Raw genomic sequence first — 25,737 nt, forward strand, 5'->3', positions numbered from 1 at the left:
ATCAGGTTAGTTAGACATGATGTCCCCCTGACAAAGCCATGCTGACTATCCTTGATTAATCCCTGCCTCTCCAAGTGGAGATTAATCCTGTCCCTCAGAATTTTTTCCAATAGTTTCCCAACCACTGATGTTAGACTCCCCGGCCTGTAATTACCTGGTTTATCTCTGCTACCCTTCTTGAATAATGACATCACATTCGCTGTCCTCCAGTCCTCTGGCACCTCTCCTGTTTCCAGAGAGGATTTGATAATTTGTGTCAGAGCCCCTGCTATCTACTCCCTTGCCTCACATAACAGCCTGGGATACATCTCGTCTGGGCCTGGGAATTTATCAACTTTTAAGCCCGCTAAAACTGCTAATACCTCCTCCCTTTCAATGCTAATTTGTACAAGTATATCACAATCCCCCTCCCTGATCTGTATACCTACATCATCCTTCTCCATAGTGAACACAGATGAAAAGTAATCATTTAAAGCCTCACCTATGTCCTCCGGCTCCAGACACGGATTACCACTTTGGTCCCTAATGTGCATTACTCTTTCCCTGGTTATCCTCTTACCCTTAATATACTTACAAAACGCCTTGGGATTTTCCTTTATCTTGCCCACCAGTGTTTTTTCATTCCCCCTCTTCACTCTCCTGATTACTTTTTGAAGTACCCCTCTACACTTTCTGTACTCCTCCAGGGCCTCCGCTGTTTTCAGCCCCCTGGATCTGGCATAAGCCTCCTTTTTTTTTTCCTGATCCAATCATCTATATCCCTTGACGTCCTGGGTTCCCTGGACTTGTTGGTCCTATCCTTCACCTTTAGGGGAACATGTTGGCCCTGAACTCTCACTACCTAGCTAAGAAAACGGGACAGGCTTTCACTCAAAGCGTTAAGTCCACAGAAAAAATAAATAATAAGCCAACGGGCAGTTACACAGCACCGGTCAGACCTTATTTGGAGTACTGTATTCAGTTTTGTGCCTGAGAAACATAGAATATAGGAGCAGGAGTAGGCAATTCGGCCCTTCGAGACTGCTCCGCTATTCATTATGATCATGGCTGATCATCCAACTCAGTAACCTGTTCCGGCTTTCACCTGATACCCTTTGATCCCTTTGGACCCAAGAGCTATATCTAACTCCTTCTTGAAAACATGCAATGTTATGGTCTCAAATGCTTTCTGTGGTAGCGAATTCCACAGGCTCACCACTCTCTGGGTGAAGAAATTTCTCCTCCTCTCAATCCTGAAAGGTTTACCTGGTATCCTGAGCCTATGACCCCTGGTTCTGGACTCCCCCCACCATCGGGAACATCCTTCCTGCATCTACTCTGTCAAGTCCTGTTAGAATTTTGTAAGTTTCTGTGAGATCTCCCCTCACTCTTCTGAACTCCAGCAAATATAATCCTAACCGACTCAATCTCTACTCATACATCAGTCCCGCCATCCCAGGAATCAGTCTGGTAAACCTTTGCTGCACTCCTTCTATAGCAAGAACATCCTTCCTCAGATAAGGAGACCAAAACTGCACACAATATTCCAGGTGTGGCCTCACCAAGGCCCTGTATAATTGCAGCAAGACATCTCTGCTCCTGTACTCGAATCCTCTCGTAATGAAGGCCAACATACAATTTGCCTTTTTTATCGCCTGTTGGACCTGCATGCTTACCTTCAGCGACTGGTGTACGAGAACACCCAGGTCTCGCTGCATATTCCCCTCTCTCAGTTTATAGTCATTCAGATAATAATCTGCCTTTCTGTTTTTGCTACCAAAGTGGATAACCTCACATTTGTCCACATTATACTGCATCTGCCATGCATTAGCCCACTCGCTCAACTTGTCCAAATCACCCTGAAGCCTCTCTGCATCCTCCTCATAACTCACCCTCCCACCCAGTTTTGTGTCAACTGCAAATTTGGAAATATTACATTTAGTTCCTTCATCTAAATCATTAATGTATATTGTGAATAGCTGGTTCCCAGCACCAATCCCTGCGGTACCCCACTGCCATTTGGAAAAAGACCCATTTATCCCTACTCTTTGTTTCCTGTCCGCCAACCAATTTCCTGTCCATCTCAATTCACTACCCCCAATCCCATGTGCTTTAATTTTACACGCTAATCTCTTATGTGGGACTTTGTCGAAAGCTTTCTGAAAATCCAAATAAACCACATCCACTGGCTCCCCCTCATCAACTCTACTAGTTACATCCTCGAAGAATTTTAGTAGATTTGTCAAGCATGATTTCCCTTTCGTAAATCCATGCCTACTCTGCCCAATTCTCCCACTGTTCTCTAAGTGCTCTGCTATAAAATCTTTGATAATGGACTCTGGAATGCTGATTGGTCTATAATTCCCTGCTTTCTCTCTACCTCCCTTTTTAAATAGTAGAGTTACATTAGCTACCCTCCAATCTGTAGGAACTGTTTCAGAATCTATAGAATCTTGGAAGATGACCACCAATGCATCCACTATTTCTAGGGGTTGGTGACTTTGAAGAGAATCCAGTGATGAAGTGTGCACAACAGGCTGCTTTTAGTCACCATCCCTAATATTTCCTTCTTTGCTCCAGCTTTATTTTATTCTGCTAATATTCCTGTGAAACACCTTGAGCTGTTTTTACCTAGGAACATAAGAATAGGGGTTCATCCCCTTGAGCCTTTTTCGCCTTTCAATAAGATCTCGGCTGGTCTGTGACCTAACTTCATATACCTGCCTTTGCCCCATATCCCTTAATATCTTTGGATAACAAAAAACTAGCAATCTTAGTTTTAAAATTAACAATTGATCCAGCATCAACTGCCATTTGTGGGAGGGAGTTCCAAACGTCTACCACCCTTTGTGTGTAGAAGTGTTTCCTAATTTTTTTCACTCCTGAAAGGACTGGCTTTAATTTTTAGACTGTGCCCCTTCTAAGTTCTAGGGACTGCAACCCTAAGTTGGGTAACTTCTCCTCATAATTTAGCTCTTGAAGTCCAGGTATCATTCTGGTAAATCTACAGTGCGCGCTTTCCAAGGGAATATATCCTTCCTAAGGCGTGGGGCCCAGAACTGCACACAGCAACTCCAGGTTTGGTCTAACCAGTGCTTTGTATCCGAAGCATGACTTCTACCCTCTTGTATTCTATGTTCTATGTTAAGGACATCATACAAAAGCAATTTTTTGATGTTGTTGTTGAATTACATGCTGTAATAAATCATTAAACTTCAATATCCATTTTCAGCCAAGCAGAGACAAAATCTGATGTTTGAAATCCTATATTATGAATAGGGATCAGTTTAAATCATGGAGGAATTAAATACTTTTCACACATTACTGCATAAATAGTAACGTTCACAATATTTCCTGGCCTGTATTTATATAATATAGACAGTAAAGTATGTTACAATATATAACCTCCAAAGCTTAGAAATACACAATATGCTTCGCATGAGCTGAATGGTATTTTGCCCTTTTTTTTGGATTTGTCTGTCATCTTCAACAACTCCCAAATCGATGTCATGTAATATTTTCAACCAAATTGATGTTGCCCACACTGTACATCATACAAACTGTACACACGTGCATTCAACGAGCCAGCGATTGGTTTTAATTATCACATAAAGAAGAAAGTAAAGTGCTTTTGCATCACGGTGACCTCAGAGAAGTTTTAAAACAATATTTTTTCTTAGTAATTCACATTTTATTTTGGATAGTACTATGAAGGGCAATTTCACAGGCAATCCAGTATTTCACAATTTCCATGAAATCCCCGGATTGAGTAGAGCCCCCAATTATGTATAATCAATGTTAGCATACTGCAGCTGATTGTACCTTGTTTCCAGCATACACTGTCCGCACAGTGGTGAAGCACAGTTCGAAGCAGATCCTTGGCTTTAAAACCAATAATGCAGCCTCTGCAACTCAGTATTTGAAGCAGTAGTACTCTGCAGGCAATAAAAGAGAGCCAGATGTCTACTTTCTACATTACAAATAGCATCTCACTCATTAGGGTTGAGCACAGAATCACCGAATCGTTACAACACAGGAGGCCATTTGACCTGTCGTGTCTGTGCTGGGTCTGCGAAGGAGCAATACCAAAGTTGCTGTGTTACTGTAAAAACTGAAATAGATGGCAGTTAGCTACACTGCAAGGTCACTGGAATCTCAACAAGGAACTGTGATTCATGCAAGGCTATAGGGAAAGAGCAAGGGAGCGGGACTAACTGGATAACTCTTCCGTAGCACAGGCACAGGCATAATAAGACGAATGAGCTCCTTCTGTGCTGTAACTCTCCAAGATAACTGCGCTCTTCCAATTCTGTTCTCTTGTGCATCCCCAATTTCAATCACTCCACCAATGAATACACTTCAAAAGTACTTCATTGGCCGTAAAGCACTTTGAGACGTCCGGTGGTCATGAAAGGCGCTATATAAATGCAAGTCTTTTTTTTTCTTACCATTGGCACAGTGGCGCAGTGGTTAGCACTGCAGCCTCACAGCTCCAGGGACCCGGGTTCGATTCTGGGCACTGCCTGTGTGGAGTTTGCAAGTTCTCCCTGTGTCTGCGTGGGTTTTCTCCGGGTGCTCCGGTTTCCTCCCACAGCCAAAAGACTTGCAGGTTGATAGGTAAATTGGCCATTATAAATTGTCACTAGTATAGGTAGGTGGTAGGGAAATATAGGGACAGATGGGGACGTTTGGTAGGAATATGGGATTAGTGTAGGATTAGTATAAATGGGTGGTTGCTGGTCGGCACAGACTCGGTGGGCCGAAGGGCCTGTTTCAGTGCTGTATCTCTAATCTAATCTAATCTAATTGGTGGCTATGCCTTCAGCTGCCGAGGACCTAAGCTCTGGGAATCCCTCCCTAAACCACTCCGCCTCTCTATCTCTCTCCTCTCCTTTAAGACTGCGCTTAAAAACTACCTCTTGAACCACCTGTCACCTGTCCTATTATTTTGTTATGTGGTCCAGCAGCAAATTTTGTTTGAATACGCTCCTGTGAAGCCCCTTGGGATGTTTTACTACAATAAAGGTGCCAGAAGGTGCTAGGTAAATGCAAGTTGTTGTATGATACTATGATTTCCAATCTTGACTGATGTCTCCTATAGGCAGTATTTAAATATCATAACCAGGTGGTATAAAAGCACTTTTACAATGAGGGAGTGCTGTGGACAGCTGTATGTTCCAATATCAATCAGGAATACTGAGAACATTGAGGATCTGCATTTCGTGGATCCTACCAGCTGCCATTCAGCCTGGTTTTACAACCAAACTCATGGAGCGAGATTTTTATGAGTTTGCATCAAGTGGCTCCAGCCTCCAATAGGCCTTGAATCACTCCAGTTGCAATCATTGTTGGTCCAGTTACACTTACGATCAATTACACCTATTGGATTGAAGAAGATAAGTGGCTGAAACCTGCTTATCATCAGGTACATATAACCTTAAACCACAAAGACACATCTATTCCAGAGCCTGGCATACATGTTGTGTATTTCCAGGAAGTCCAGTTTTGAATGAACATTTATAGACAAGCCTTCAACAAAGACTTGCACTCTTTTCCTCCCATTGTCCTGTTTAGAATTCAATTCATCATTGTGACATGATATTGACATTTTTGGATCAAGTCTGCCCCAACTTCAGTCCAGCTATCACTGCCTCTCCAATCGGTCTTACATTGTGAACAATATAAATACTCTCAAATGATGAATAGCTGCAGCTAGGCTGTGTCATCTGTAGAAATCTGGAGTAGCTGGAGACTCGATGGGCTTCAATAAATTGATCTGATTCTCTTGCAAAGTGTGCAGTTTTAAAACGAAATAGGACACGAACTGGGGTGTGAGTCAGAGAGTAACTGTTCACCTCTGATATCAGGTTGGGAGTGAGTCAGAGAGTAACTGTTCACCTCATATCAGGTCGGGAGTGAGTCAGAGAGTAACTGTTCACCTCTGATATCAGGTCGGGAGTGAGTCAGAGAGTAACTGTTCACCTCTGATTCCAGGTTGGGAGTGAGTCAGAAAGTAACTGTTCACCTCTGATATCAGGTCGGGAGTGAGTCACAGAGTAACTGTTCACCTCTGATTCCAGGTTGGGAGTGAGTCAGAAAGTAACTGTTCACCTCTGATATCAGGTCGGGAGTGAGTCAGAGAGTAACTGTTCACCTCTGATATCAGGTCGGGAGTGAGTCAGAGAGTAACTGTTCACCTCTGATTCCAGGTTGGGAGTGAGTCAGAAAGTAACTGTTCACCTCTGATATCAGGTCGGGAGTGAGTCACAGAGTAACTGTTCACCTCTGATTCCAGGTTGGGAGTGAGTCAGAAAGTAACTGTTCACCTCTGATATCAGGTCGGGAGTGAGTCAGAGAGTAACTGTTCACCTCTGATATCAGGTCGGGAGTGAGTCAGAGAGTAACTGTTCACCTCTGATATCAGGTCGGGAGTGAGTCAGAGAGTAACTGTTCACCTCTGATATCAGGTCGGGAGTGAGTCAGAGAGTAACTGTTCACCTCTGATTCCAGGTTGGGAGTGAGTCAGAGAGTAACTGTTCACCTCTGATTCCAGGTTGGGAGTGAGTCAGAGAGTAACTGTTCACCTCTGATATCAGGTCGGGAGTGTCAGAGAGTAACTGTTCACCTCTGATACCAGGTAGAGAGTGAGTCAGAGAGTAACTGTTCACCTCTGATTCCAGGTTGGGAATGAGTCAGAGAGTAACTGTTCACCTCTGATACCAGGTAGGGAGTGAGTCAGAGAGTAACTGTTCACCTCTGATACCAGGTCGAGAGTGAGTCAGAGAGTAACTGTTCACCTCTGATACCAGGTAGAGAGTGAGTCAGAGAGTAACTGTTCACCTCTGATTCTTGGGAGTGAGTCAGAGAGTAACTGTTCACCTCTGATACCAGGTAGAGAGTGAGTCAGAAAGTAACTGTTCACCTCTGACACCAGGTAGAGAGTGAGTCAGAGAGTAACTGTTCACCTCTGATATCAGGTAGAGAGTGAGTCAGAGAGTAACTGTTCACATCTGATACCAGGTAGAGAGTGAGTCAGAGAGTAACTGTTCACCTCTGATTCTTGGGAGTGAGTCAGAGAGTAACTGTTCACCTCTGATACCAGGTAGAGAGTGAGTCAGAAAGTAACTGTTCACCTCTGACACCAGGTAGAGAGTGAGTCAGAGAGTAACTGTTCACCTCTGATATCAGGTAGAGAGTGAGTCAGAGAGTAACTGTTCACCTCTGATTCTTGGGAGTGAGTCAGAGAGTAACTGTTCACCTCTGATACCAGGTAGAGAGTGAGTCAGAAAGTAACTGTTCACCTCTGACACCAGGTAGAGAGTGAGTCAGAGAGTAACTGTTCACCTCTGATACCAGGTAGAGAGTGAGTCAGAAAGTAACTGTTCACCTCTGACACCAGGTAGAGAGTGAGTCAGAGAGTAACTGTTCACCTCTGATACCAGGTAGAGAGTGAGTCAGAAAGTAACTGTTCACCTCTGACACCAGGTAGAGAGTGAGTCAGAGAGTAACTGTTCACATCTGATACCAGGTAGAGAGTGAGTCAGAGAGTAACTGTTCACCTCTGATACCAGGTAGAGAGTGAGCAGTGAGAGCGCTCTGTTCTGTTCTGTGGACCTGCTTGACCAGCAAAAATTGAAGTGTGACGTCACAGGAGAGCTGGTAAGTGATTGGTGGGTATTTCATTCTTCCATTCGAACAGCGGGAGCGGTGAGAGCGCGAGCCAGGGGGCAGCCGGGAAGGTAAGTTGAGCTATAAAGTACTTACCTCGTGATTCGGCGGACGCGGACACGGGGACTGCTTGGTAAGTGAATTTATATATTCGGGCAGTGGCTAAATCCGAAACACTACACAAGTAGTGTCTCCCACCCATCCTCCTCCTCTAACCAAAAAAAAAGGGCTCTTGTGTGGAGGGTTTGGGAAGGTAAGGTTTTGCTTTATTTTTTTTTTAAATCTCTTTTGTCAATTTAGTGCGGAGGGGATGGAAGCTAGGGCAGTTGCATGCTCCTCTTGCAGGATGTGGGAGGTAAGGGTCACCACTTGTGTCCCTGCTGAATTCACCTGTGAGAAGTGCTCCCAACTCCAGCTCCTCACAGACCGCGTTAGGGAGCTGGAGCTGGATGAACTTCGGATCATTCAGGAGGCTGAGGGGGTGATAGAGAGCAGTTATAGGGAAGTAGTGACACCGAAGTTACAGGATAAAGGTAGCTGGGTGACTGTCAGGGGAGGGAAAGGGAATACTCTCACAGTGCAGGGATCCCCTGTGGCCGTTCCCCTCAATAATAAGTACACCGTTTTGGATACGGTTGGGGGGGGGGACCTACCAGGGGAAAGCCACAGCGGCCAGGTCTCTGGCACTGAGCCTGGCTCTGCGGCTCGGAAGTGAAGGGGGGAGAAAAGGAGAGCAATAGTGATAGGAGATTCAATGGTTAGAGGAACAGACAGGAGATTCTGTGGTTGCGAACGAGACTCCCGGAAGGTATGTTGCCTCCCGGGTGCCAGGGTCAAGGATGTCTCGGATCGAGTCTACAGGATTCTTAAGGGGGAGGGGGAGCAGCCAGAAGTCGTGGGACACATCGGTACCAATGACATAGCTAGGAAAAGGGATGAGGACCTGAAAAGCGAATATAGGGAGTTAGGTTGGAAGCTAAAAGGCAGGACGAGCAGAGTAGTAGTCTCAGGATTGATACCGGTGCCACGTGCCAGTGAGGCTAGAAACAGACAGCGAGTGCAGCTGCACACGTGGCTACAGAGCTGGTGTAGGAGGGAGGGCTTCAGATATAAAGAACAAAGAACAAAGAAAATTACAGCACAGGAACAGGCCCTTCGGCCCTCCAAGCCTGCGCCGATCCAGATCCTCTATCTAAACATGTTGCCTATTTTCTAAGGGTCTGTATCTCTTTACTTCCTGCCCATTCATGTATCTGTCTAGATACATCTTAAAAGACGCTATCGTGCCCGCGTCTACCACCTCCGCTGGCAACGCGTTCCAGGCACCCACCACCCTCTGCGTAAAGAACTTTCCACGCATATCCCCCCTAAACTTTTCCCCTCTCACTTTGAACTCGTGTCCTCTAGTAATTGAATCCCCCACTCTGGGAAAAAGCCTCTTGCTATCCACCCTGTCTATACCTCTCATGATTTTGTACACCTCAATCAGGTCCCCCCTCAACCTCCGTCTTTCTAATGAAAATAATCCTAATCTACTCAACCTCTCTTCATAGCTAGCGCCCTCCATACCAGGCAACATCCTGGTGAACCTCCTCTGCACCCTCTCCAAAGCATCCACATCCTTTTGGTAATGTGGCGACCAGAACTGCACGCAGTATTCCAAATGTGGCCGAACCAAAGTCCTATACAACTGTAACATGACCTGCCAACTCTTGTACTCAATACCCCGTCCGATGAAGGAAAGCATGCCGTATGCCTTCTTGACCACTCTATTTACCTGCGTTGCCACCTTCAGGGAACAGTGGACCTGAACACCCAAATCTCTCTGGACATCAATTTTCCCCAGGACTTTTCCATTTACTGTATAGTTCACTCTTGAATTGGATCTTCCAAAATGCATCACCTCGCATTTGCCCTGATTGAACTCCATCTGCCATTTCTCTGCCCAACTCTCCAATCTATCTATATTCTGCTGTATTCTCTGACAGTCCCCTTCACTATCTGCTACTCCACCAATCTTAGTGTCGTCTGCAAACTTGCTAATCAGTCCACCTATACTTTCCTCCAAATCATTTATGTATATCACAAACAACAGTGGTCCCAGCACGGATCCCTGTGGAACACCACTGGTCACACGTCTCCATTTTGAGAAACTCCCCTCCACTGCTACTCTCTGTCTCCTGTTGCCCAGCCAGTTCTTTATCCATCTAGCTAGTACACCCTGGACTCCATGCGCCTTCACTTTCTCCATCAGCCTGCCATGGGGAACCTTATCAAACGCCTTACTGAAGTCCATGTATATGACATCGACAGCCCTTCCCTCATCAATCAACTTTGTCACTTCCTCAAAGAATTCTATTAAGTTGGTAAGACATGACCTTCCCTGCACAAAACCATGTTGCCTATCACTGATAAGCCCATTTTCTTCCAAATGGGAATAGATCCTATCCCTCAGTATCTTCTCCAGCAGCTTCCCTACCACTGACGTCAGGCTCACCGGTCTATAATTACCTGGATTATCCCTGCTACCCTTCTTAAACAAGGGGACAACATTAGCAATTCTCCAGTCCTCCGGGACCTCACCCGTGTTTAAGGATGCTGCAAAGATATCTGTTAAGGCCCCAGCTATTTCCTCTCTCGCTTCCCTCAGTAACCTGGGATAGATCCCATCCGGACCTGGGGACTTGTCCACCTTAATGCCCTTTAGAATACCCAACACTTCCTCCCTCCTTATGCCGACTTGACCTAGAGTAATCAAACATCTGTTCCTAACCTCAACATCCGTCATGTCCCTCTCCTCGGTGAATACCGATGCAAAGTACTCGTTTAGAATCTCACCCATTTTCTCTGAGTCCAAGCATAACATTCCTCCTTTGTCCTTTAGTGGGCCAATCCTTTCTCTAGTTACCCTCTTTCTCCTTATATATGAATAAAAGGCTTTGGGATTTTCTTTAACCCTGTTTGCTAAAGATATTTCATGACCCCTTTTAGCCCTCCTAATTCCTCGTTTCAGATTGGTCCTACATTCCCGATATTCTTTCAAAGCTTCGTCTTTCATCAGCCGCCTAGACCTTATGTATGCTTCCTTTTTCCTCTTAGCTAGTCTCACAATTTCACCTGTCATCCATGGTTCCCTAATCTTGCCATTTCTATCCCTCATTTTCACAGGAACATGTCTCTCCTGCGCGCTAATCAACTTCTCTTTAAAAGCCTCCCACATATCACATGTGGATTTACCTTCAAACAGCTGCTCCCAATCTACATTCCCCAGCTCCTGCCGAATTTTGGTATAGTTGGCCTTCCCCCAATTTAGCACTCTTCCTTTAGGACCACTCTCGTCTTTGTCCATGAGTATTTTAAAACTTACGGAATTGTGATCACTATTCCCAAAGTAGTCCCCTACTGAAACTTCAACCACCTGGCCGGGCTCATTCCCCAACACCAGGTCCAGTATGGCCCCTTCCCGAGTTGGACTGTTTACATACTGCTCTAGAAAACCCTCCTGGATGCTCCTAACAAATTCTGCTCCATCTAGACCTCTAACACTAAGTGAATCCCAGTCAATGTTGGGAAAATTAAAATCTCCTATCACCACCACCCTGTTGCTCCTACATCTTTCCATAATCTGTTTACATATTTGTACCTCTATCTCACGCTCGCTGTTGGGAGGCCTGTAGTACAGCCCCAACATTGTTACCGCACCCTTCCTATTTCTGAGTTCTGTCCATATTGCCTCACTGCTCGAGTCCTCCATAGTGCCCTCCTTCAGCACAGCTGTGATATCCTCTTTGACCAGTAATGCAACTCCTCCACCCCTTTTACCTCCCTCTCTATCCTGCCTGAAGCATCGATATCCTGGGATATTTAGTTGCCAATCATGCCCTTCCCTCAACCAAGTCTCAGTAATAGCAATAACATCATACTCCCAGGTACTAATCCAAGCCCTAAGTTCATCTGCCTTACCTACTACACTTCTTGCATTAAAACAAATGCACCACAGACCACCAGTCCCTTTACATTCATCATCTGCTCCCTGCCTGCTCTTCCCCTTCGTCACACTGACTTCATCATCTAGTTCCTTACAGGCTTTTGTTACTACCTCCTTACTGTCAACTGACCTCCTCAATTGGTTCCCATCCCCCTGTCACATTAGTTTAAACCCTCCCCAACAGCGTTAGCAAAAGCACCCCCAAGGACATTGGTTCCAGTCCGGCCCAGGTGTAGACCGTCCAATTTGTAATAGTCCCACCTCCCCCAGAACCGGTCCCAATGTCCCAAAAATCTGAACCCCTCCTTCCTGCACCATCTCTCAAGCCACGCATTCATCCTGACTATTCTTTCATTTTTACTCTGACTATCACGTGGCACTGGTAGCAATCCTGAGATTACTACCTCTGAGGTCCTACTTTTTAACTTGGCTCCTAACTCCCTAAACTCTGCTTGTAGGACCTCATCCCGTTTTTTACCTATATCATTGGTGCCTATGTGCACAACGACAACTGGCTGTTCACCCTCCCCCTTTAGAATGTTCTGCAGCCAATCTGAGACATCCCTGACCCGTGCACCTGGGAGGCAACATACCATTCGGGAGCCTTGTTTTCGACCACAGAACAGCCTATCTACTCCCCTTACAATCGAATCCCCTACGACTATAGCCCTTCCACTCTTTTTCCCGCCCTTCTGAACAGCAGAGCCAGCCATGGTGCCATGAACCTGGCTACTGCTGCCTTCCCCTGGTGAGCCATCTCCCTCAACAGTATCCAAAACGGTATACTTGTTTTGGAGGGAGATGACCGCAGGGGACTCCTGCGCTGCCTTCCTGCTCTTTCTCTGCCTTTTGGTCACCCATTCCCTTTCTCCCTCAGCAATCCTAATCTGCGGTGTGACCAATTCACTAAACGTGCTATCCACGACCTCCTCAGCATCGCGCATGCTCCAAAGTGAGTCCATCCGCAGCTCGAGAGCCGTCATGCGGTCTAACAAGAGCTGCAGTTGGACACACTTCCTGCACGTGAAGGAGTCAGGGACATCAGCCATGTCCCTGAGCTCCCACATTGAGCAAGAGGAGCATGACACAGGTCTGAGATCTCCTGCCATTTTTAATCTTAAGCTTAACTTAGTTAAATGAAAAGGAAGGAAAAGTTTTTACCAATCACGATAAAACCAGAGAAATAGAAAAAGCCTTACCTTATATACACCCCACCGAGTCCTTTTTTTTGGTTAGAGGAGGAGGGCGGGCGGGAGACACTACAAGTGCGGTGTCCCGGGTTCAGAAACCGCCCAAATATATAGTGTTTTACCCACCCAGCAGCCCCCTGGCCTCCGCCGAAAACAAAAGGAAATTAAGTCTACTTTCAAACTGACCTTCCCAGCTGCTCACTCGCTCGCACTCTGCTCCCGAAAAAGCTGCTGCAATTAAAGGAAAGTTATTTTAAACCGCCCAAATATATAGTGTTTTACTTACCCAGCAGCCCCCTGGCCTCCGCCGAAAACAAAAGGAAGTTAAGTTTACTTTCAAACTGACCTTCCCAGCTGCTCACTCGCTCGCACTCTGCTCCCGAAAAAGCTGCTGCAATGAAAGGAAAGTTATTTTAAACCGCCCAAATATATAGTGTTTTACTTACCCAGCAGCCCCCTGGCCTCCGCCGAAAACAAAAGGAAGTTAAGTTTATTTTCAAACTGACCTTCCCAGCTGCTCACTCGCTCGCACTCTGCTCCCGAAAAAGCTGCTGCAATGAAAGGAAAGTTATTTTAAACCGCCCAAATATATAGTGTTTTACTTACCCAGCAGCCCCCTGGCCTCCGCCGAAAACAAAAGGAAATTAAGTTTACTTTCAAACTGACCTTCCCAGCTGCTCACTCACTCGCACTCTGCTCCCGAAAAAGCTGCTGCAATGAAAAAAAAACGGGAAGGTGGGACCTGTACAAGGACAGGCTGCATCTGAACTGGACTGGAAGGACACCAATATCCTAGGCAGGAGGTTTGCTAGAGCTCTTCGGGAGGGTTTAAACTAGTTTGGCAGGGAGATGGGAACCGGAGCTACGGATCAGTGGATGGGGTAGCTGTTGAACAGGCAGATACAGAGTGCAGAGAGTCTGTGAGGAAGCTTAGACAGTTGACAGGGCAAAGTTGCAGCCAGTATGATGGGTTGAAGTGTGTCTATTTTAACGCAAGAAGTGTCAGGAATAAGGGTGATGAACTTAGAGCATGGATCAGTACTTGGAGCTACGATGTTGTGGCCATTACAGAGACTTGGATATCACAGGGGCAGGAATGGATGTTGGATGTTCCGGGGTTTAGATGTTTCAAAAGGAATAGGGAGGGAGGTAAAAGAGGTGGGGCAGTGACATTGCGAATCAGGGATAGTATCACAGCTGCAGAAAGGGAGGTCGTCGAGGAGGGTTTGTCTACTGAGTCAGTATGGGTGGAAGTCAGAAACAGGAAAGGAGCAGTCACTTTATTGGGAGTTTTCTAGAGACCCCCCAATAGCAACAGAGACACGGAGGAACAGATTGGGAGGCAGATTTTGGAAAGGTGCAGAAGTAACAGGGTTGTTGTCATGGGTGACTTCAACTTCCCTAATATTGATTGGAGCCTCCTTAGTGCAAATAGTTTGGATGGAGCAGATTTTGTCAGGTGTGTCCAGGAAGGTTTTCTGACTCAATATGTAGATAGGCCGACTAGAGGGGAGGCTATGTTGGATTTGGTGCTTGGCAACGAACCAGGCCAGGTGGCAGATCTCTCGGTGGGAGAACATTTCGGTGATAGTGATCACAACTCCCTGACCTTTACTATAGTCATGGAGAGGGATTGGAGCAGACGGGATGGGAAAATATTTAATTGGGGGAGGGGGAATTACAATGCTATTAGGCAGGAACTGGGGAGCTTAAATTGGGAACAGGTTGAGGAAGCAAGGATCAGACAGGGCTCTAGAGGGTGACAAGGTAGCCAGGAAGGAACTGAAGAATGGACTTAGGAGAGCTAGAAGGGGACAGGACAAATTCTTGGTGGGTAGGATTAAGGAAAATCCCAAGGCGTTCTACACTTATGTGAGGAACAAGAGGATGGCCAGAGTGAGGGTAGGGCCTCGAGCTCGAGGAACAGCATCTCATCTACCGATTAGGCACACTACAGCCTGCCGGACTGAACATTGAGTTCAATAATTTCAGAGCATGACGGCCCCCCACTTTACTTTCATTTTTAGCTATTTTTTCTTCCTTTTTTTTGCATTCCTTTTTACATTTTTTACAATCTTTTTTTGCATTTATTTCATTTCATCTTAGTTTGTTCAGTTTGCTTACCCAGGTTGTTTTTCTTCAGCTTTGCACTTGCTGATGTTCAATATTCAGTATATTCACACCTAATCTGTACTAATGCTTTGTCTTTCAACACACCATTAACATATTGTTTGCCTTTGCTCTGTGACCTTTTGGTCAGCTATGTGGCCTGGTCCAATCTGCACCTTCTCCTTTGTTATCTCTTGCCCAACCCCCACCTCACTTGTTTATAATCTGTGACTTTTCTAATATTTGTCAGTTCCGAAGAAGGGTCACTGACCCGAAACGTTAACTCTGCTTCTCTTTCCACAGATGCTGCGAGACCTGCTGAGTGAATCCAGCATTTCTTGTTTTTGTTTCACCTCTGACACTAGGTCGGGAGTGAGTCAGAGAGTAACTGTTCACCTCTGACACTAGGTCGGGAGTGAGTCAGAGAGTAACTGTTCACCTCTGACACTAGTCGGGAGTGAGTCAGAGAGTAACTGTTCACCTCTGACACCAGGTAGGGAGTGAGTCAGAGAGTAACTGTTCACCTCTGACACTAGGTCGGGAGTGAGTCAGAGAGTAACTGTTCACCTCTGACACTAGTCGGGAGTGAGTCAGAGAGTAACTGTTCACCTCTGACACCAGGTCGGGAGTGAGTCAGAGAGTAACTCTTCACCTCTGATACCAGGTCAGGAGTGAGTCAGGCAGTAACTATTCACCTTTGACACCAGGTAGGGAGTGAGTCAGAGAGTAACTGTTCACCTCTGATGCCAGAGTACAAATCACGGTCAGTCTGATAGAATAAACATTGGGAATATACTTGGGTGCTTGGGATGGAGGATTGGGCTCTCCTGATTGACTGCGATAAACACAGCGGAAGATCAGTGGAAGTCCTGGTTAGATAGGATATTTGGATCAGCGGATTAGGAGACCCCGCTCTCCAATCCCAATTATGAGAATCCCCCACCATCCTACCCATAGGAAGGGCCCCAGCAGCAGAAGCCGTTTCCCACTGGAGTTAAAATCATTGCCAAAGGAGGTTTTTTTTATTCTTTCATGGGATGTGAGCATCGCTGGCAGGTCCAGCATTTATTATGCATCCCTAATTGCCTTTGAGAAGCTGATGGTGAGCTGCCTTCTTGAACCACTGCAGTCCATCTGGTGTAGGTACACCCACAGTGCTGTTAAGGAGTTCCAGGATTTTGACCCAGCGACAGTGAAGGAACAGTGATATATTTCGAAGTCAGCATGGTGTGTGACTTGGAGGGCTACTTGCAAGTGGTGGTGTTCCCATGCAACTGCTGCCCTTGTTCTTCTATGTGGTAGAGGTTGTGAGTTTGGAAGGTGCTGTCAAAGGAGCCTTGGAGAGTTGCTGCAGTGCATCTGGTAGATGGTACATACTGCTGCTACTGTGCATCGGTGGTGGAGGGAATGAATGTTGAAGGTTGTGGATGGGGTGCCAATCAAGCGGACTGCTTTGTCCTGGATTGTTTCGAGCTTCTTGAGTGTTGTTGGAGCTGCACTCATCCAGGCAAGTGGAGAGTATTCCATCACACTCCTGACTTGTGCCTTGTAAATGGTGGACAGGCTTTGGGGAGTCAGGAGGTGGGTTACTCTCATCCTGTGACCTACTCTTGTAGCCTTGGCGGGTCCAGTTAAGTTTCTGGTCAATGGTAACCTCTAGGATGTTGATGGTGGGGCATTCAATGATAGTAATGCTACTTAATGTCAGGGGGTTTGGTTGGACTGTTTGGGAACTCTGCGGCGAGTAACCCACCTCCTGACTCCCCAATGCATGTCCACCATCTACAAGGCTACTTTGACAGCACCTTCCAAACCCGTGACCTCTACCAACTAGAAGGACAAGGGCAGCAGATGCATGGGAACATCACCACCTGCAAGTTCCCCTCTAAGTCACATACCATCCTGACGTGGAACTATATTGCTGTTCCTTCACTGTCGCTGGATCAAAATCCTGGAACTCCCTTCCTAACAGCACTGTGGGTATACCTACCCCACATGGACTGCAGCGGTTCAAGACGGCGGCTCACCACCACCTTCTCAAGGGCAATTAGGAATGTTTTTGCCAGTGGCGTTCACATCCCAAGAACGAGTAAAACAAGTAGAACTTAGCATGTTGATAGAATGCATAGAGCAGCTTTTCCTGCACATGAAGGACCTTACTTTAACATCTCACCAGAAAGAAAGCGGCCTCTCAGTTCTCCATCAACCCAGATTATGTCCTCAACACATGACCATTATGACTCTCGAGTGCCTCCAAGCTGAAACACTCAACTCATAACTCTGAGCAGGTAAGTTGCTCACTTAAAATATAAAACATAGGCACCACAAAATTAAAATCACTTCAGTGATGTTGATAGAATATCTGCTGCTGTCAAATTCCAGAAGATGATTCACAAAAGCAAAGAGGAAAAGAAAGAGATCCAAAAAGAAATCCAAAGTACCAAACTATTACGACAGGGTCTAAATGACCAAATCATTTGGGCTGACATGAAAAATGTCAGGATTTAGCATTGATAAAATATTTGAAAATCAGTTGGCTAAACAGAATACGGGGCAGTCCTCAACCAAATTCAGATATATTGTGATGCAGACACTTCCACCTCCCAGCTGCTGCTGAACTAATGACTTTGGGTCCATATTTCACAAGCCTCTGCATGCAGAGGCTATTTCCAAGAAAGCACAACTCTGCAATAGAAGTCTCTAAGCTAAAGTAATTGAGCAAGAAAGGAACAGAAGATGTGTTGAGTGTGTCTATGGAAAAGAGGGTTGTGGAAAGGCCAGAACTAAGAGTCAGTATTGTGCAAAGGGAACATTTATACATTTAGTTGAAAATCCAGAAGTGTCGATTCCTCCAATAGTGTAGTTTTCCGAATATGATGTAATAATCATCCATCATGTGATGAAGGTTGTTCAGTAGGAAATGCTCAACAAAGGGAGACTTGCCATGAAGCAGTCTCTTAAAAATCAATCATTTAAAAAAATTAGTCACTAGTTCATCAAAATACACAGAAAAGGTGAGGCCGTGGTGATTCAGTCATTGCTCTGTGAGGCCGTAGTGATTCAGTCATTGCTCTGTGAGGCCGTAGTGATTCAGTCATTGCTCTGTGAGGCCGTAGTGATTCAGTCATTGCTCTGTGAGGCCGTAGTGATTCAGTCATTGCTCTGTGAGGCCGTAGTGATTCAGTCATTGCTCTGTGAGGCCGTAGTGATTCAGTCATTGCTCTGTGAGGCCGTAGTGATTCAGTCATTGCTCTGTGAGGCCGTAGTGATTCAGTCATTGCTCTGTGAGGCCGTAGTGATTCAGTCATTGCTCTGTGAGGCCGTAGTGATTCAGTCATTGCTCTGTGAGGCCGTAGTGATTCAGTCATTGCTCTGTGAGGCCATAGTGATTCAGTCATTGCTCTGTGAGGCCGTAGTGATTCAGTCATTGCTCTGTGAGGCCGTAGTGATTCAGTCATTGCTCTGTGAGGCTGTAGTGATTCAGTCATTGCTCTGTGAGAGAAATGAAGGTGATGTGCCTCAGGGACATGCACGCTGAAGGACGCTGATGAGTGCAGAGTGTGAGATCAGCAGCAAAAGAGTGGCTCAGGCTGGATGCTAAGTGAAGGACTCCTTTAATATGCAGAAAGAACAGATTAGGAGAGAGGAGCCAGCCACTGGGTTAATAGAGAAAGAGTCAGAGGATGAGCATTAGCCTCAGCACAGATAAAATCATTGTCAGAAAACTGGGTAGAAGGTAGCTTTGACGGGAAAGCATGTGATTGTAAATTGTTTAGAAGTGCCAGATCCTGTTAAAGGCTTTTGAGTGACAAAAGATTCAATAATGTATTCCAGATCAGAGCTGTGGAAATATCTAACACAGTCAGCAATACTGGTGGAGTTCTAACAAACCATACTGGCAATCAAGCTTTGGGCCAGAGCTTTCGAGCTGATGGATAATTTGAGAGTTGGCAGTAGCTTCCATGACTTGGGAAAGTACGGATGTATTGGGCGATATTTGGAAAGGGAAAGGGAAGTGCTTCCTTTAACAGTGGATGACCAAAGATCCAAGGAGAAGGAGAAGTGGATCAGGAGAAAGAAGATATTGATGGTCTGGTCAGTTGCGCAGAAAAGTGGCAAATGGAATTCAGCTTGGAGAACTGTGAGATGATGCATTTGGGGAGGTCAAACAAGGCAAAGGAATACACGATTAATGGGAAAATACTGAGAAGCGTAGAGGAAGTGAGGGATCTTGGAGTGAATGTCCACAGATCCCTGAAGGTAGCAGGACAGGACGTTAAGAAGGCATATGGAATCCTTTCCTTTATTAGCTGAGGCATAGAATATAAGAGCAGGGAGGTTATGCTGCAACTGTATAACTCATTGGTTAGGCCACAACTGGAGTACTGTGTGCAGTTCTGGTCACCTCATTATAGAAAGGATGTAATTGCACTAGAGAGGGTACAGAGGAGATTTACGAGGATGTTGCCAGGACTGGAAAAACGCAGCTATGAGGAAAGATTGGATAGGGTGGGGTTGTTCTCATTGGAACAGAGAAGGCTGAGGGGAGATCTGATTTAAATGTACAAAATTTTGAGGGGCCTGGATAGAGTGGAGGTGAAGGGTCTATTTACCTGAGCAGAGAGGTCAGTGACGAGGGGACATAGATTTAAAGCGATTGGTAGAAAAATTAGAGGGAGATGAGGAAAATCTTTATCACCCAGAGGGTGGTGGGGGTCTGGAACTCACTGCCTGAAAGGGTAGTTGAGGCAAAGACCCTCAACTCATTCAAAAGGGGTTTGGATCTGCACCTCAAGTACCGTAATCTGCAGGGCTACGGACCAAATGCTGGAAGGTGGGACTAGAACAGGTGGATCGTTTTTTGGCCGGCACAGACATGATGGGCCAAGTGGCCTCTTTCTGTGCCTTACACTTTCTATAATTTCTATGAAAGGGACAATAAAGAGATGCATGGGACTGGGGTAAGTTTGAAGCCACACATCAGAGGTCAATGGAAGGAATACCATCCATTGGAAGTCCAGAGAGTAGAGAAACGAAAAGGCTGGTGGGGATAAGACTTGGAGGATTTTTACACCCCAAAGGGGTCAGGCATGGAGGCAGGGGGGGTGCACCTATTTTCAGCACCTGCTGACATGCCAGTTTCCCAACTCCATCCTGCCCCCGAGCCATTTTCCCGGAGACGGGATGTGGGGAGCGGGGGACGGGGGGTGGGGGTGTGGTTAGGCACAGCGGACAGCCGATTCAACTTGTTAAGGGCCTATTAAGGCCTACTGTCGGAGGACTAATGGAATTTTCCAGTTGGCCTCCAGGTCCCCGGAGTCAGCAGGGAACAATGTAACTGCCTTGGGGTGGCCTCTCGGCAGCAGACCAGAGTGAGGGGCCAGTGTTCCAGCTAGGCCTAGAGGCCTCCCTGCCTGCCTGGCTTTAACTACAGCCACAGGCCGCCCTGTGGAGGAGTTCTCCGAATTGGGTCACCCTCTCCCTCACTTACCTTGAAAGGCCATCCCACTGCTGCTTCCGAGCTAGACAGCCTTCTATTAGCCCTCCAGCTTCAAGATCCCACCTGTCGTCCTTAATTGTCCCTCCGACTACAATTGGCCAATTCGGGGAAGATCAGAGATGAGTGACTGCTTCCCACACAATGCAGGCTTCTGACCTTTACTTGAGCCTGACAGCGGTGTCCTGAAGCCCATGGGGAAAAATCCTGCCCTTGGTGTCAGCCAGGATGCTAGAACATAAACACTGTCCATCATTATATTCTGCCTTCCTTAGGCAAACATTCATTTGAATATATTTTACAAATTACACAGAATTACATAGAATGTACAGTGCAGAAGCAGACCCTGTGCCGGTGTTTATGCTCCACACGAGCCTCCTCCCACCTCTCTTCATCTAACTCTATCAGCATACCCTTCCATTCCTTTCTCCCTCATGTGCTTATCCAGCTTCCCCTTAAATGTATCAATGCTATTTTCCTCAACTAATCCATGTGGTCGTGAGTTCCACATTCTAACCACTCTCCGGGATAAAGGGGTTTGTGCTCCCAGCACAGAACCTCCAGCAGCAACACAGATTGGGAATTTATCACAAAAGTCTACAGGCCCTGCAGGAATTTCCATCTACTGTGGACATTAAATCCTATGGGGTTTGCAAACCAAATTCCTCATACATGTGCAGACAGAGCTGCATGCTAGACATCCGAATTGGCAAAACTGCCGGCATGGATAAAGACCCGTTTCCAGTATGGATAAAGAACCCATATTATTGGTTCTCACCCAATATGGCAGAAGTGCACTTCCCACCAGATATGCATACACTTACTCCCCACCATATTGGGGCCTTGACAATCCGAGTAGAGCCTAGATGATTATGCCCTGAAAGTGCATGTGCAGATAGTTAAAGCCATTATAAAGGTCAATAGAATTGTAGGCATAGCATACAAGGGAAGAAGTAATGGTGAAAGTAAAATAGTTGAACCTTTATAAAACACTGGTTTGTCCTCAACTGGAGTATTCTGTCCAATTCTGGGCACCACACTTTAGGAAGGATGTAAAGACTTTAGCAATCATCCAAAAAAGATTCACAAGAATGGTTCCAGGAATGGGGGACTTCAGTTATGTGGAAAGATTGGAGAAGCTGAAGCTCGGGTTGTTTTCCTTAGAGAAGATTGAGAGGAGATTTGACAGAGATGTTCAAAATCATGAGGAGTCTAGACAGAGTAGATAGGGAGAAACTGCTCCCATTGGTGGAAAGGACGATGAGTGGAGGACACAGCTTTAAAGTGATTGGCAAAATAACCGAAGGCGACATGAAGAAAAACCTTTTGAATGCAGTGTGGTTAGGATCTGGAATGCACTGCCTGAAAGGATATTGGATGCAGCTTCAATCGAGGCTTTCAAAACAGAATTGGATAAGCACCTGAAGGGAAAAAATCTGAAGGGCTACGGGGAAAGGGTGGAAAAGAGGAACTCGCTAAATTGCTCTTACAGAGTACCAGTAAAGGCTTGACAGGCAGAATGGCCTCCCTCTATGCTGTAACCATTCTAAGATTCTATAAAGGAAATTAGAGATGCATTAGTTAGGATCTGTGAAAGTTCACTTCATCTGAATAAGGTAGAATCTGATACATCTTCATGCAAAAACAGATAGTCTAAACCAAATTTTAAAGGGGGTGCAGGATCAGAGAAGACCAGGCAATTCACAAACACAAATCTTTGAAGGTGGCAAAACAAGTTGAGAAAGCTGTTAAAAAAGTATTTGAGATTCTTGGCTTTATAAAGGCAATAGAGGCATAGAGAAGTGCTGCCCTCTAGGGATTGAATCTGGAACGCCATGCTTTTCACTACATAAATTACATGAATTTGAGAATAAAGGTGAGCATCTCCTAATCTGCAGGTGATACTAAAATGGGAGGAATACTGAACTGTAAAAAAGGGAGTAAAAAATTGCAAAAGTTCATAGAAAGAATAAGCGAGTGGCTGAAACAATGACATGCAATTCAATGTAACAAACTGTTGAGGTAGTACACACTAAGGAAAGGAGAATAAAAAGGATGACAACATAAAGGGTCAGTACAATGATTTCAAAATCCAGGGTTGCTTTTTATGTGGAATACAACACAGTAATCCGATGACTTCTGATGCTTTCCTTCAGTAAACTGACCCAGAAAGTCTATTATGAAACATAAAACAAAATGCAACTTTTCTAGTGTTTCAAATGTGAAATATGTTTCATTGCACCACGAACACAAAACTGTTTCATTATATATTACAAATTAAAAAGTTACAGTAAGACATTCAACTTTCTCTTGGCGTCACTGATAATAAATGTGCAAGATAACTTCTTGATTGCACACCATTATGTATAGAGTGAAAATCATTTTTTTTAATATAAAGCATTAGTGCTAATTTTGTTATTTAACAAGCATCTAAAAATATAATCAATATATTTGACTGCTTTCAACATCCTGTTCCATTTTTTCAATTGCAGTCTATACCTTGTTTGACGCATCATATTTACAAAATGAGTCGAATTTGGTTCAACAAGAACATAAGAGAAGAGCAGGCATGGGCCATTCAATCCTTCAACTTGCTTTACCATTCAACCTGGTGAAGCTACAACCCAGGACTACATACATGCTAAAAGCGGAAGCACCATGCAATAGACAGGGCTAAGCGATCCCACAACCAACGGATCAGATCAAAGCTCTGCAGTCCTGCCACATCCAGTCGGGAATGGTGATGGACAATTGAACAACTAACAGGAGGAGGCTCCACAAATATCCCCATCCTCAATGATGGGGGAGCCCAGCACATCAGTGCAAAAGACAAGGCTGAAGCATTTGCAACAACCTTCAGCCAGAAGTGCCGAGTGGATGATCCATCTCAGCCTCCTCCTGAGGTCCCCAGCATTACAGATGCCAGTCTTCAGCCAATTCGATTCAATCCACATGATATTAAGAAACGGCTGAAGGCACTGGATACTGCAAAGGGTTCTGACAACATCCAGGCAGTAGTACTGAAGATGTGCTTCAAAACTAGCTGCACCCTGTAGCCAAGCCACTCTGATACAGCTACAACACTGGCATCTACCCGGCTGAATTCCCAAAATACATTCCTGTCTCAAAAGGCTCTGTGCCGAAAGCTCTTAAAATCCACCCCAATTTTTTGTGCTTGCTCTCACCTGGTAAATTCCCTGTAACTGTGCCCTTGTTGCAACCAGGTGGGATTCTGTTCCAGTTTTAAGTGGAAGTACCACTGACTTGTGCCTGAGCTGTAAAGGATAGTTTCCGCAGCCCTGCTTTCAGGACTTGATAGAGAGGACGGGCCATCCGATTGATTCATTAGCAACATGAGGAAACCGCTGACCAAACAGGTAGACTCCTGCAGTGAACAAAGCAGCGAACTGAGTCATTTATGGGTACATCTTAAATGTTTGTTTACATAAGAACATAAGGATAATCCAGAGCAAGAAACGGCACTTTGTCTCATGAAATCTGCTCTGTCTGGAGTCCCCATATGATTATCCTATTGTGTACTTCCCTCCCAGATCACCTATTGCTCCCCTACTTTAGGGAACATAGAGAGCTTTTCCTCTAATTCTCTGAAAATTAAACGTTTTTTATTCTTACATGGGATGTGAGCATCACTGGCAAGGCCAGGATTTGTTGTCCATCCCTAATTGCCCTTGAGAAGGTGGTGGTGAGTACTGTGGGTGTACCTACACCACATGGACTGTAGCGGTTCAAGAAGGCGGCTCACCACCAGCTTCTCAAGGGCAATAAGTCCTGGTCATGTTAGCGACGCTCATATCCCATGAACGAATATAAAAAAAACTTGAGAAGGAGTTTGCCGGGGTACAAGTAAAGAGCAGGGGACTGGGTCTAATTGGGTAGCTCTTTTAAAGAAAATACAACAGGTGCAGAGAGGTGATTGAGAACTGGCCAACATAGGTTAAAGATTTCCCTGGCTAGCTTACTTTTAACAAGACGGGCTGACAAACTGGAGTTTCAGAAATTGAACAACTGCTCTTCAGAGACACTCGGTGGTCAGTGTGTGGAGTTGTATGCAGCCTCAAAGCAAGATTGTTAATCAGGAACTTTACCAAGTTACAGGCTTTTCTAACTGAAAAAGTGGCAAAGGGCTGAGTACTGTAAATGAGGTAACTTTATCACAATGTCACCTAAGACTTTACAGGCAATTATGAATGCAACAGAGGTGTGGACACAATTAACAAGTGAATTTCCATAAGGAATGTTTCAGAGTGACAGAACATACAGATTTTAATATATATAGATGCTGCTTAGGGGAAAGATTGGGAAGTGGGACCAATTTGATAGCTCTTTCAGAGAGCCAGAATAAGCACAATAGGCCAAATGGTCTCCTTCTATACCATAAGATTCTATGATACAAAGTGACAGAATAACATGTAACCTAAAGAGAAAAATGACCTTTACTGCAGTAAGCTGAGAAGATCCATCTTTATAGACCATTGTTAAAACAATGACTGACGCATGAGCCACCTCATCCAGCACCTTAGACCTTTGCTCATTGTCCAGAGTGAAAAGATCACTAAGCTGCAGTGTTGGTCCTGACTTTGCAGAGCTCATCCCTTTGGTGCTGTGGCCCTGGTGATCCTTCGACACCCCATCCACCACAGGCTGCTCCAGCATAAACATACTTCCTGGCTTCTTTGCACTGTGTTGTGACAGGGCCCTCTTTCTTTTGAGATGGTTATCCTTCTTACCAGCTGTCTTATCCTGGACTGAACTGCGTCTTTCCTCTGATGAGGCCAAGGTCTTGGCTGGCCCTGGAAATCCCTGATTAATTGAGAAGTTCTGTGATACCAAAGTCTGATGTTGCACTGCAGTACCTCGATGTTCCAGACAGACAGCTACTCCATGATCCCTCCTGTCAAACTGAAAGGAGGTGGATGCTTCTGGATATTTCTTACCAACTAGATCAATCGTATCGTCTCCGAGATGTTGAGCAGAAGTGCCTTTTGTTATTTGACCAAAATCATTTTTCTGAAAAGACATAAAAATTTGTAGTTGCTTCATTTATTTAACCAGTAAAAATAAATTCACCATGAAAAGCACTTAAGGGCAAACTGTATAAGAATATGAAAGAGAAAGGAATAGGAGATGTTGATAGGGTGAGGTGAAGTAAGGTGGGAGGAGGCTTGTCTGGACCAGCTTGGCATTATAACTTGTTTCTGTGTTGTAAATTGCATGTAAGATGCAATAACATAAATTAAATTTCAGGGGCAAATTTACAAATTTGTATCCCTGACGCCAGGATTGCG

General features: G+C 45.3%; 1 protein-coding gene across 11 annotated transcripts in view; it reads right to left on the bottom strand.

The window, feature by feature from the left end:
- poln (polymerase (DNA directed) nu) overlaps window positions 1–25,737 on the bottom strand; it is a 549,154-nt gene that overhangs the window by 424,172 nt on the left and 99,245 nt on the right. For all 11 annotated transcript variants that reach the window (XM_068029211.1, XM_068029206.1, XM_068029207.1 and 8 more), the window contains 3 exons: window positions 24,884–25,459; window positions 23,617–23,816; window positions 3,802–3,914 (listed from right to left, as the gene is read on the bottom strand). In XM_068029211.1, coding sequence (XP_067885312.1) covers window positions 3,802–3,914; window positions 23,617–23,816; window positions 24,884–25,459 — 889 coding nt within the window. The remainder of the gene's footprint in view (window positions 1–3,801; window positions 3,915–23,616; window positions 23,817–24,883; window positions 25,460–25,737) is intronic.

This window comes from Heterodontus francisci, chromosome 4 (assembly GCF_036365525.1).
Source record: "Heterodontus francisci isolate sHetFra1 chromosome 4, sHetFra1.hap1, whole genome shotgun sequence".
NCBI classification, from domain to species: Eukaryota; Metazoa; Chordata; class Chondrichthyes; order Heterodontiformes; family Heterodontidae; genus Heterodontus; species Heterodontus francisci.